Consider the following 11,517-nt stretch of genomic DNA (forward strand, 5'->3'; position numbering starts at 1 on the left):
CATAAGCGCCCTACAAATATTAATGCCATTTGGAAAAAGTTTACCACTTTTGTTCTTAGGCTTCAGAGTTCTGTCAGCATGCCTGAGCCATCCAAGTCAGCGCCCGCCCCGAAAAAGGGCTCGAAGAAGGCGGTGACCAAGGCGCAGAAGAAGGACGGCAAGAAGCGCAAGCGCAGCCGCAAGGAGAGCTACTCCGTCTACGTGTACAAGGTGCTCAAGCAGGTCCACCCCGACACCGGCATCTCGTCCAAGGCCATGGGCATCATGAACTCCTTCGTCAACGACATCTTTGAGCGCATCGCCGGCGAGGCGTCGCGCCTGGCGCATTACAACAAGCGCTCGACCATCACTTCGCGGGAGATCCAGACGGCCGTGCGGCTGCTGCTGCCAGGCGAGCTGGCCAAGCACGCCGTGTCCGAGGGCACCAAGGCCGTCACCAAGTACACCAGCTCCAAGTGAGCGCACGCGCCGCTCCCTGCAACCCAAAGGCTCTTTTCAGAGCCACCTACTTTCTCACTACAAGGGTTGTAATGACGACTACACGTTTTCATCGATTTTTTTTTTTTTTTTTTTTTTTTTTTAGTAGATTGCTTTTGCTGAAAATCGAGGTTTACATTGGTCTGGTGCTAAATTATACATTTGTAGACAGGTCGGAAGTTTGCTTGCAAGTGACTGACTGCTGTCGCCACGTCTACATTTTTCTTTTTGTTTGGGTTTTTTTTTTTTTTTTAAGAGGGTTTCTAGCTCAGTCTGGCCTCTAGTCTAGTTGGCTTCTTGATGGAGAGGATTCAGCAAATTTGGTTAATGGTCCTACTAGTGGTATAATCAGGAGCGATTAAATGATACTATTCTCAGTCAAGACAAAATTGTATGCTTCAAGTGAATTAGTTTACTTGAAATCCTCCAAAGTAAAGGGAGGAGCGTAACCGAAGTGTGACAAAATTGAAAAATGACCATCACTGGTTCCTTGGAAGGTACACTTAAAAAATTTCCAGTTGCCAATTCAGACTTTATTATTTTGGAAATTTTAATGCATACTTTATATAAATTTATTTTACATTCTGGTAGGCATAATTTAATGAAAAATAATATTACCGTAGTTATACCTTGACTTTCCTGCCCTATGTAGAGACACATATAGTACAGAATGAAGACGTACACAGTTTCTAATGATTACAACTTATATAAGTTTAAACTGCCATGAATGGCACCTCCTGTAGAAAAAATGATAAAAGTATAGATACAAAATATTTTAGACTTCCAATCAGTCCAGGGAAGAAAGACTACTCTGTGTTACATGACTTCTTTTAACGAAAATAAATTTTCCATTACCTACACAACATGCACGTAGAACACAATATACGCAAGAACATAAATAAACATTCAAATAAACATAATAAAAGCAACAAGAAAAATCCAGAAAAAAACCCTAAATGTCCCAGTTAGCTTTATATGAGTTGGTTACTATAAATAGTCATGGCATATTATCTAGGGAAATACTGAACTATGTAATATTACATAAGAAAATGTGTCCGTATTTGATTCCTTTTCCCATTGGAGAAATTATATAACTATCAAATTCTAAAAGCATTGTACCTCGAGGTAATAGCATAATGCCAACCCAGGGATGCCAGTCTTTCTCACCTTATCTGACAAAAGGCAATGAAAGCTGCACATGGAATTCAGTATACTAGCTGACCTACATTAATAGTGAAATCATACTGTAATTTGCAAGTGAACTCAATTTAATCAACAGGTTCCTCAATAATAAAAGAGGGAGTTAAAGGGCTGGAGATTAAGCTCAGTCGTTCCACCACCTGCCTCAGAAACGCAAGGTCACAAGTTTGATCCCCAGTGACAAAAAAAAAAAAAAAGAGGGAGTTAGAATCAATCATTACAGAAATTGCAGTGTGAGAATGATTTGGCTATAGACTGCAGACTTTGAAAATGATGGAAAGGAACCAGGAGTCGAGGAGAGGGTAGATTCTAACTCCTAAAAAACAAGGAAATAATTTTTTGTTATTGTTTTTGTTTGTTTTTTGTTTTTTAAATCAGAATCTCGCTATGTAATTCAGGCTGCCCTCGAACTCATTATGTAGTCCAGACTGGCCTCCAACTCTGGGGAATCCTCCTGCCTCAGCCTCCAGAGTGCTGGGATTACAGATGTGCACCACCACACACAGAGGAAACAAGTTTTAAATCTTCAGCTCTTGAGCTAAAATCAGACCAACATCTTGAGTTTAGCTCAGTGAGATTCATGAAATAATCCTGATTTACAGAAATATATAATTATAAATCTCATTACTTTTATTCAGTCTGTAATAAATTTTAGACCACAAATAGAAAACTAATACAACCACAGAGGTGAAAGAATTATTGACTACTCAGTAAAGTTCTTTAAGATTGTAATCACATATATGTAAATTTAAATGTGTAGATCCTATTGTAATTATGGATCCATGAAAATATTAAATATCACAGGCTTATAAAATTTGCAAATGCTTGGATTGCAGCAGCTGCAATTTATATTGTTTTGTTTTGGTTTGGTTTTAGCTAGCTTCTAAGGGGCTTAGTTTTTCTTTTTCATAGCAGAAAGTCTAATTCCCGGGAGCACCGTTTCTTCTATGCATTTGTAGCACTGTTATTACTTCTGAGTGATAAGAATAGCACTTCAAAACCCTTACACTAGTTATGTTAAAATACAGGATTTGGGGGGAAATTTGCCTCATACAGTCTGCAAATGACTTCGTCAGGCCAATAACGACACATGAGCAGGCCTAACAGACAAAAGAGGGTGATGTCAAAATACCATGTTTTGGAGTTAAGCAAGGAAACAGAGTTCAAAACATATATAATCACTTGTTAGAGCTCAGATTTAAATCCAACCCTCAGAGCACAGTGACATTTTAGGGCCACACACTGTGTGCAGTCCTTCAGATGCTGTCATCAGAAAGGGTTCCAGGAGGTTCCCAAAGTAGAGATAAAGAACCTAAACCTACCCTACCTACTAAATAAGTTGCAGATTCATTGACTTCTGTTGTGGGAAAAGAATTATCAGGACTGATCAGAAAGAACCACACAAAGGGTTCATTAGGCACAATGTTAGATGTTCACACTCAAGAGTGGAGTGCTGGCATTCAGAGAAATGAGACGTGTCATTTCCATGAACTGGGAACATTTAGGCCTCTCTTGAGGCATGAAAACCCAAGGAAAAGATGGACCAACCCCCTGAAGCATGTTGGACCACTCTAAGGTGTGAGCCCACTTCTTTGTTTGCTTTTTTAAAAAAAAAGAATAATTTAAGCATTATTTCAATTTTTTCAACCTGTTCCTTTATCTCTGGATCAGGTTTCTGCTCTTTACTTTTCTCAGGTAAACAAATGTATGAACTTACATTATATGCAAAGAACTTTCAGTGTGATGCACCTTGAAAGAAAGGAGCCTAAACTAACCAAGGCAATACCCATATATAGTCTTTGGTAACTGGGGCTGGGGCCCGGGCCCAGGAGTTATGGACTTTTAAAACATATACTTTTTAAATATGGTTTCTCTTCTCTCTTTTCTACCTGTCTATTTCTTCCATTCTACCTAAATAACTGGCCATCAGGCATGTAGTTCCAGAATGAGGCACACAGCATTCCTGGCTGCCATAGCCTACAACCCAACGGTTTGAGAAAAGAAAGTGATCTTTAAAGGATCTCTAACCTTGAGCTGGAACCTGGATTAAATGAAGAACTTATCCTTTGTAAGTTTCTTACATGACTGAAGCCCCTGAGGAAACACTGAACATCAATAAAGGATAGGCAGACAGTTTACAGTTCAAAAGTAACTTCTAAATAAAATGATAGGGCTGGGGATTTAGCTCAGTGGTTCCAGAGCCTGCCTCACAAGCGCAAGGTCCCAAGTTCAATCCCCAGTACCAAAAACTAAAAATAAAATAAAATGATAAGCCTCATAATCACCATGGGTCCCTAAATCCCAGGAGTAATGTTTGTATGTATAAAAGATATTGAGGTCATAATGTTACACAGAGAGTCATTAGCAGGCTGGAGACAAGTGGTTGGGGGCTAATTGAAAAGCAAAGAAGATGATTTACCTTCACTTTTTTACTCACTAACTATAGATAATATCCACACAGCTTGTAGTTTCAAACTTAAGCTAAAAAAAAAAAAAAATTAAAAAAAGATAATATCCTCTAAATGAAGAAATCCAACCACACCATCCTAGGCTGATTGGAGGCCACTTCAAGCCTCTCCCATTCTCGTATGCTTTCACATGTGCTGAAGATGAATAATCATGGGTAAATAAGGCCCCGTAGCCATGGCTTCAGCCCATAACTCCCATCACATTCTGCAGCCCTGCAACTGACAGACAACCACCACACACTGCATTTCTCAAACCTTATCTCCAGCAGATAGCCACAATTTCTTTTCACTGAACTTTTTCCCTCACAGCCCACTTTGAACTTTTCTGCTCAGAGCCACCCTTTATGCTCCCTACCCTATAAAAAACCTCACAGCCTGTATAATATTGGCTGCTCTGGTCTTCATACCAGCAGTCCCTCTCAGGTCTATTTGAAATAAACCTGTACTGACTATAGACCTCGAGTCTTTGTTTCTCCTTTTTTCCTAACAATATGCTGCTGATAAGGTCTAGGGCCCTAATATATTTCAGAGTATTTATGAGGGATTGGAAAAATCTCAAGGTCTCAAAACAATTTTAATAGAGACAACTACCTGAGGGGAAAACAAGGACCTACTTGCTCTGAAGTAGGTACTCACCGCCCATTTTATTTATACAAGAACAACAACATAGTGAGGGATCATTATAGGTATGGGAAACAGGAAGGAGAATCCTGGGCCCTTTCCTGCTATCCATTAAAAGTATGAGGTGTATTTTCTCCTAGGACAATTAGAGACTTGAAAGCCATCTTTGCTATGAACCCCAACTCTTTAAACCCACAGATGCCCAGTAGGTAACTAGAATTACAACAAAGTTTGACTCTCACTTTGGACTCTTTTTTGCTACTAAACTTTGTCCAAATCTCTTCGCAGCTCTACAGACAGACATATTAATCATTTAGGGACTGTCTATCTAAAAATTGGATGAACAAAATTGATTGGCTCTGAATTTACATAATCTCACCCTCTTAAAGACTGAGGACACCAGGATGGGTTATCTCCAAGGACATTCAACTATACCTGACAAGTCTCCAGCTATGGTCCTTAACCTGCTTGTTCTGAACTTCCAAGCACCTGGGAACAAAACTATTTCCCAGTCTAAATATTCCAGAACCATGACACTAGGACTGAGACAGTCATGATCAATAGGACCTAGTCCACCAGCTAATCCTTAAAATCTGGCCTCCTGCCTTTGTAAGTATGCCAGTCTAAACCCCTGTATCAGCCTAAGCACCCTCCAGCTACAACTTTCTGATTAAAACTTGTTCATCTATAATTTATGCTTTAGTTTAATTTCCATTACTTCTACAAGTAAAGACCTAAACTAGCCAATGAGAGAGGTATTCAAACTCTCACTCAGTGCAGATGGCTTCGTGGCACTGTCTGTGTTCTCAGTTGAAGCCATAAGTCTCTCTATAGCTACTTTAAAATAAATTCTACCAATGCTCCTGCTTGGCTGTCTATATTTCTTGACTGGATTCTTTCATTATACAGATCCAAAGACCAAGGAAAGAACTTTCAGTGTGATGCACCTTGAAAGAGAGGAGCCTAAGCTGACCAAGGGAACACCCATATAGATAGTCTTTGGTAACTGGGACTGGGGCCCAGAAGCTGTACACTTTTAAAACATATATTTTTTATTTATGATTTTCCTTCTCTCTTTCCTACCTCTCTTTATTTCTTCCATTCCACCTAAATAACTGGCCTCCTGACAGTTCCAGAAGGAGGCATATAACATTCCTGGCTGCCATAGCCTACAATCCACTGGTATGAGAAAAGGAAAGGAGGGGCCAATTCTTCACCATGTCAGGACCCAGATTCCATGGGGCAAATCTATGAATTGTAAACCTCTCTAAAATGATTCCTTCCAGTATAATTATTTTGACAAAAATGTCCGTATACTTGATTTTAGTAATATTCTCACTATAAGAAAGAAATACAGGGTACGACAACCAAACTTCAGTTACATGGCAAAACACAAATTTCTACTACAATCTTTAATGGTGTATTTTCTCAGATGTCTTATTAGAATTAAAAAGTACTTTAGTTCAGCAATTTAGCTCAACAGCACCACACTTGCCTCATAAACACAAGGTCCTGTGTTCAATCCCCAGTACCCCCCCCCCCCGCAAAAAAAAGGCACTTTAGTCTCTGTTAATGTCTCAAAGCTTTAGGAATTACTTTTATATAAATTATCTTCTCCCTCAAATATACTCTACACTTGTTTTCTTTGCAGATTCCTCCATCTTACTAGCACAAGTAGTAGTAGTAGTAGTAGTAGTAGTAGTATAGCTAGATGAGCTAGGTAGAAATATTCTAGGCAGTTAGATAGGGCTAGGTCCTTGAGAAAGTCAGTACAAAGGTGAAACACACCACAATGGTGACTGCAGACACATCGACTGAAATCCAGGCCTCAAGATGAAGACAAGATGACCAGGCCTACATACTTCCTCAGAAAACCAACACCGGGCCTAATGAAGCCTAGATAAACATCAGCCAGCCCAGTGGGTGACCAGAGACCGCTAGACCCACTTCCTAGGAGAAATCTTTGTTCTTTCCATCCAAGCTTGTTACGTGACTTGTTTCCCAGTTGGACCACCATTACCTAAGTGACTATACTTGTAACCTTATTGGATGAGCATGGCTATGGCCTACATTGTACCCACCTGGGTTTCAGCCTATAAAACTACTCTGTAAAGTGGGGTTCTCTGGACTACCCACTGAAACCCCTTCTGCCACTCAAGAGCTTTCCTATCAATAAATATCTTCCTACTCTTAACCTCCATTGTTCCTAGGACTCATTCTTCGATTTCTAGAGAACAAGGACTCGGTGTATCATACAATTAACAGGTTGGGAGAAATCATATTTCATATTTCATCTCCGCTATTATTTCCTGTAACAGTAGTCGTAGTAGTAGTAAAAATGCTTAAAGGCCTAGGAATTGAACTCAGGGCCTCAAACATTCTAATCAAGCACTCTACCACTGGGCAAACTCCCCAGACCCCTTATCCATCTCTAAATCTCCTCAGTCAAGCAAAATCATCTACTGAGGCTAAGCACTATTAGCTCAGAGGCCTGTATGCTATGCTAATATTCATCTCAGTTATCATAAATCTGCAACTAATTACTTTATCCACTGAGAAAATTGATAGAGACAAATTCTTTAGAAACTTACTTCTTTGAGAGCAAGGAAAAATATCAAAGTCCTTGGTGCCAATAGGAACCTCAATAACCAAAAGTATTAATATGTAAAGTAGCAGTGTTCCCTATAAAATAAGAGAGGTTTGGTTCTATCGGTTGATATCCACTCAAGAAAAGAGACGCTCTTAGAGATCATTTTTATAAAGATAATTAAATAAAAGTTACACTCTTACTGGCAGACTGAAAAGCAAAATTTGACCTGCACTATTCTGAGATAATAGACAGCAGTAGGAACTACATATAAGCCAGGGAACACAGAGAAAAAAGTCAGAGCCTAGAAGACAGGAGGATAGCCTGGGCCATCTGGGGAAACAAGAACTCTGGAGAGGGTGTAATGAGGAAAGTTCTGAGAGGAGAGTTGAGGGAAAACCAAAGAACTGGAACAAACTGCTGCGGCCAGCGGGGAGATTATTAATGGGGTGATACTAACACTACAGCTCCCCCTCTTACCTCTCCCTTTCCAGCTTGCTACCTTCCTTCCTAACAAGCATCCAACTTGGAGAAAAATAAACAGAAGCAGAAGAAAAAAAGAAAGAAAAAATTAAAGTCTACATTGCTGTCCACATGGACCACTCCACTGCTCCCAAGGCAGCTGAGGTCTCAATTCTCCCTATCCCCAACCCCACCCTCAGCCCTGCTTTTCATCCTAGACAGGGAAGTAACCAACAAAAAGGACATTATCTTTTTCTGCCAAATCTTGGAAATAGCATGGCAAGATTTTTAGTAATTCTACTCATCACTGACAAGCAACTTCTAACGCCTCTGATTCCAGTTTTGTGATGGTGACAACCCCCTTCAGATAGGGGAGTTATCAGTTCTTAGTGAATGAAATCCAGCACGTGACAGAACATCACTTACAAGGTTAGTTACTGGCTTCTGTAACTCCACTACCATTTGGGAAGGGGTCCTATAGATACTCCACTGCCACGAGGAACTAAGGAATGGTCTAACTCCCAGATCAAACAGCACACAGGACATGGGAAAAGATACGACAAGGAAAAGACAATGTCAAATGTTTTGTATCATACGCAGAGCTCTGTCGTCCTAGTTGTCCACCATAAATTTAGGGAGAGCATAACAGCACAATTTGGCCGGGAAGTTAACTCCCTAAACCACCTGAGGTCACTGCTCCCATGCCACACAGCATAAAAGTATTAGGGATTAGGTTGGAACATCTTCGAAATTGAGATGAGAAATGAATTTGCAGAAAGATTGCTGTTCAAAACAATCAGAATAGTCTCAGAAACCATACTATTAAAATACTTGCACAATACAGACAATGCACCTAAGTGAAACCATGACCATTTTCATTAAATGTACCTAAAAAGTAAGACTGAAAGGACATTACAACTCTGCACATGAGAAAATTAGCGGCTCTGAAAAGAGCCTTTGGGGTGCAGGGAGCGGCGCGTGCGCTCACTTGGAGCTGGTGTACTTAGTGACGGCCTTGGTACCCTCGGACACGGCGTGCTTGGCCAGCTCCCCGGGCAGCAGTAGCCGCACGGCCGTCTGGATCTCCCGCGAAGTGATGGTCGAGCGCTTGTTGTAATGCGCCAGGCGCGACGTTTCACTCGTGATGAGCTCGAAGATGTCGTTGACGAAGGAGTTCATAATGCTCATGGCCTTGCACGAGATACCGGTGTCCCGGTGGACCTGCTTGAGCACCTCGTACACGTAGACGGAGCAGCTTCTCCTTACGGCTGCGCTTGCGCTCCTTGCTGTCCCTCTTCTGCGCCTTGGTCACCGCCTTCTTCGGGGCGGGCGCCGATTTTGCTGGCTCAGGCATGTCGACGAAACTGAAACTAAAACGTAAAATAGAAGAAATGCTAAACTGAGAGGTACAAGAAGCAGTTCATTTATAGGGCTTGTATGCAAATAAGGTTTCAAAAATATTCAGGTCTGATTTGAAAATGTTTCAGTGACGGAATATATGCAAATTTGAATAATTCAATCTCCTTTCTTATTGGTTTGCTGGAGAAAGCAAATTTTAACCAATCAAATCTCTTGATTTACACTTCCGCCTGCCAGTATAAAAGGCTTCAGGTTTCTCCTACTAACACTTTTTTCCTTTCTCTGTGACTTCGTTTTCTAACCTCCAAGCCAGTATGTCTGGACGTGGTAAGCAGGGCGGCAAGGCTCGGGCCAAAGCCAAGACGCGCTCCTCCCGCGCTGGGCTGCAGTTCCCCGTGGGCCGCGTGCACCGCCTGCTCCGCAAGGGCAACTACGCCGAGCGCGTGGGCGCCGGCGCCCCGGTGTACCTGGCGGCCGTACTCGAGTACCTGACGGCCGAGATCCTGGAGCTGGCGGGCAACGCGGCGCGCGATAACAAGAAGACGCGCATCATCCCGCGCCACCTGCAGCTGGCCATCCGCAACGACGAAGAGCTCAACAAGCTGCTGGGCAAGGTGACGATCGCTCAGGGTGGCGTGCTGCCCAACATCCAGGCCGTGCTGCTGCCCAAGAAGACCGAGAGCCACCACAAGGCCAAGGGCAAGTGAAGAGGTTAGCCGCTCGCTGTTCAGTGGCCTCTATTCCTGGATATCAAAAGGCTCTTTTCAGAGCCACCTAATGTTTCTATAAAGCGCTGCAATGCTTTTGAAGCACATGAAACATTAACTGAAGTTATCACAAACAGAATCAAGTTTCGATTATTTCCAAGTGGAAACTCATGTTTTGCCCAGGAGAGGTCGGTTTCTTTAGTGCTATGCATCATAAGACGTTTCAGAAAAACAAAACTAACAAATCCACTGTGAAATAAACGTTCAAATGTGCAGGGAAACAACTACAATTCCATTTTTAAAATTGCGTCTTAAGCAATTAAGTAAAGGCAATTTAGACTATAATATGAAGATAAATTTGTGTCTGCATGAACCTGAGTACCCATAAATATGTCTAAGTTGGGCGTCAATATCCTCATTTAGAAAACCTGAAAAGAATAAAAGCCAAAATAAGAATAAAAATATGAGAGAACAAAGAAGAAAAACTAACCAATAACAGTGGAGGGCGGGTTTTTTAAATTACAGAGATGAGGACAACTCTAATAGTAACAATACTTTTAAAATGTTAGTTATTACCCTTCAGAAAACTGTAGTTAACGAAAACCTAGTCAACACAACACGATGCTTCGCTTCTATGTATTAAATTTAAAAGACTCAACTGAAAACCATCTTATTAGTCAATCTCTCCCTAAAGCAAACCTCAGAGCGCCGGACCGATAAACCAGACTCAGCTTATAAAAATTTAACAGGGTGACACAAACCCAGCTGCCCTTTCCCTTACAGCCAAATGAAGCAAATTGCTGGCAAGTTCGCCGGCTGCAAGACCCCGCGCAAGCAGCTGGCCACCAAGGCTGCCTGCAACAGCGAGCCGGCCACCGGCGGCGTGAGAAAGCTGCACCGCTACCTGCCCGGCACCGTGGCGCTGCGCGAGATCCGCCGCTACCAGAAGTCTACCGAGCTGCTGATCCGCAAGTTGCCGTTCCAGCGCCTGGTGCACGAGATCGAGCAGGACTTCAAGACCGCCCTACCCTTTCAGAGCTCCGCTTTCTTGGCGCTGGTAGGACTTTGGGTCGAATGTGCCCCAGATAGAAAATATATGACAAGAACCGCACCTGTTTACGTGCAAATCAGATGACAGGTCCTTGTAACCATTTATTTTAACACAGTGAAATCATAAGTCAAAAAATATAAAATGAAGAGGTACCAAGAGTTTCCCTCACTGAATGAAATAAAATGTTCTCATAGACTGAAAGATCACTTAACAAATTATGTCTTTTGTAAACAATTTAACAAAGAAATGTTAGGATGAGATTGTTGAATTTGAGAAAAACATACTGAAAAAAAGGCCATCAGTCTTTGGAGTCACAGCTGTTCCGAAGAATACAAATTTTGTGTATGGCTACAAGAAGTAAACAGAAAAGTTAACAAGAAACTTCACTAAGTTTGATACCTTAAATCAACAGTAAATAGTGCAATGCAGAAAGCATATTTTATGACAAATTTTGGATACAAAGTAGTTTAAAAATCAGTTTTGAATGCTTTCCCTTAAAAATACACTTTTGAAGAGAAAAATATGCATTGACTATGTAGTACTTGCTATCTACTGACTGCCTTGAAAAATTCAAGTATTGTTTTC

The 11,517-nt window shown here is 41.4% G+C and overlaps 3 protein-coding genes and 1 pseudogene across 3 annotated transcripts; 3 read left to right on the forward strand and 1 right to left on the reverse strand.

The window, feature by feature from the left end:
- The first annotated feature begins 33 nt into the window (after window positions 1-33).
- LOC101700762 (histone H2B type 1-N) lies at window positions 34-1,123 on the forward strand. The gene has a single exon (XM_004847542.3). It carries the CDS (start codon window positions 79-81, stop codon window positions 457-459), a length of 381 nt encoding a protein of 126 aa, XP_004847599.1. The 5' UTR covers window positions 34-78; the 3' UTR covers window positions 460-1,123.
- Window positions 1,124-8,122: 6,999 nt separating this feature from the next.
- LOC101701115 (histone H2B type 1-F/J/L-like) lies at window positions 8,123-9,442 on the reverse strand (annotated as a pseudogene).
- Window positions 9,436-9,952, forward strand: LOC101701480 (histone H2A type 1). Its single transcript, XM_004847543.4, has one exon. The coding sequence runs from the start codon at window positions 9,489-9,491 to the stop codon at window positions 9,879-9,881; it is 393 nt and encodes a 130-aa protein (XP_004847600.1). The 5' UTR covers window positions 9,436-9,488; the 3' UTR covers window positions 9,882-9,952.
- A 542-nt stretch (window positions 9,953-10,494) lies between these two features.
- On the forward strand, window positions 10,495-11,133 carry LOC110349753 (histone H3-like). The gene has a single exon (XM_087181856.1). The coding sequence runs from the start codon at window positions 10,669-10,671 to the stop codon at window positions 11,014-11,016; it is 348 nt and encodes a 115-aa protein (XP_087037982.1). The 5' UTR covers window positions 10,495-10,668; the 3' UTR covers window positions 11,017-11,133.
- The last annotated feature ends 384 nt before the right edge of the window (window positions 11,134-11,517 follow it).

The sequence above is a fragment of the Heterocephalus glaber genome, unplaced genomic scaffold, assembly GCF_053883595.1.
Source record: "Heterocephalus glaber isolate CG9 unplaced genomic scaffold, H.glaber_assembly_v1.0 deba00001472, whole genome shotgun sequence".
Taxonomy (NCBI): Eukaryota; Metazoa; Chordata; class Mammalia; order Rodentia; family Bathyergidae; genus Heterocephalus; species Heterocephalus glaber.

Bases quoted from the DNA above. Each gene is read 5' to 3' on its own strand.
- LOC101700762 (XM_004847542.3), top strand. From the start codon at position 79: ATGCCTGAGCCATCCAAGTCAGCGCCCGCCCCGAAAAAGGGCTCGAAG.
- LOC101701480 (XM_004847543.4), top strand. From the start codon at position 9,489: ATGTCTGGACGTGGTAAGCAGGGCGGCAAGGCTCGGGCCAAAGCCAAG.
- LOC110349753 (XM_087181856.1), top strand. From the start codon at position 10,669: ATGAAGCAAATTGCTGGCAAGTTCGCCGGCTGCAAGACCCCGCGCAAG.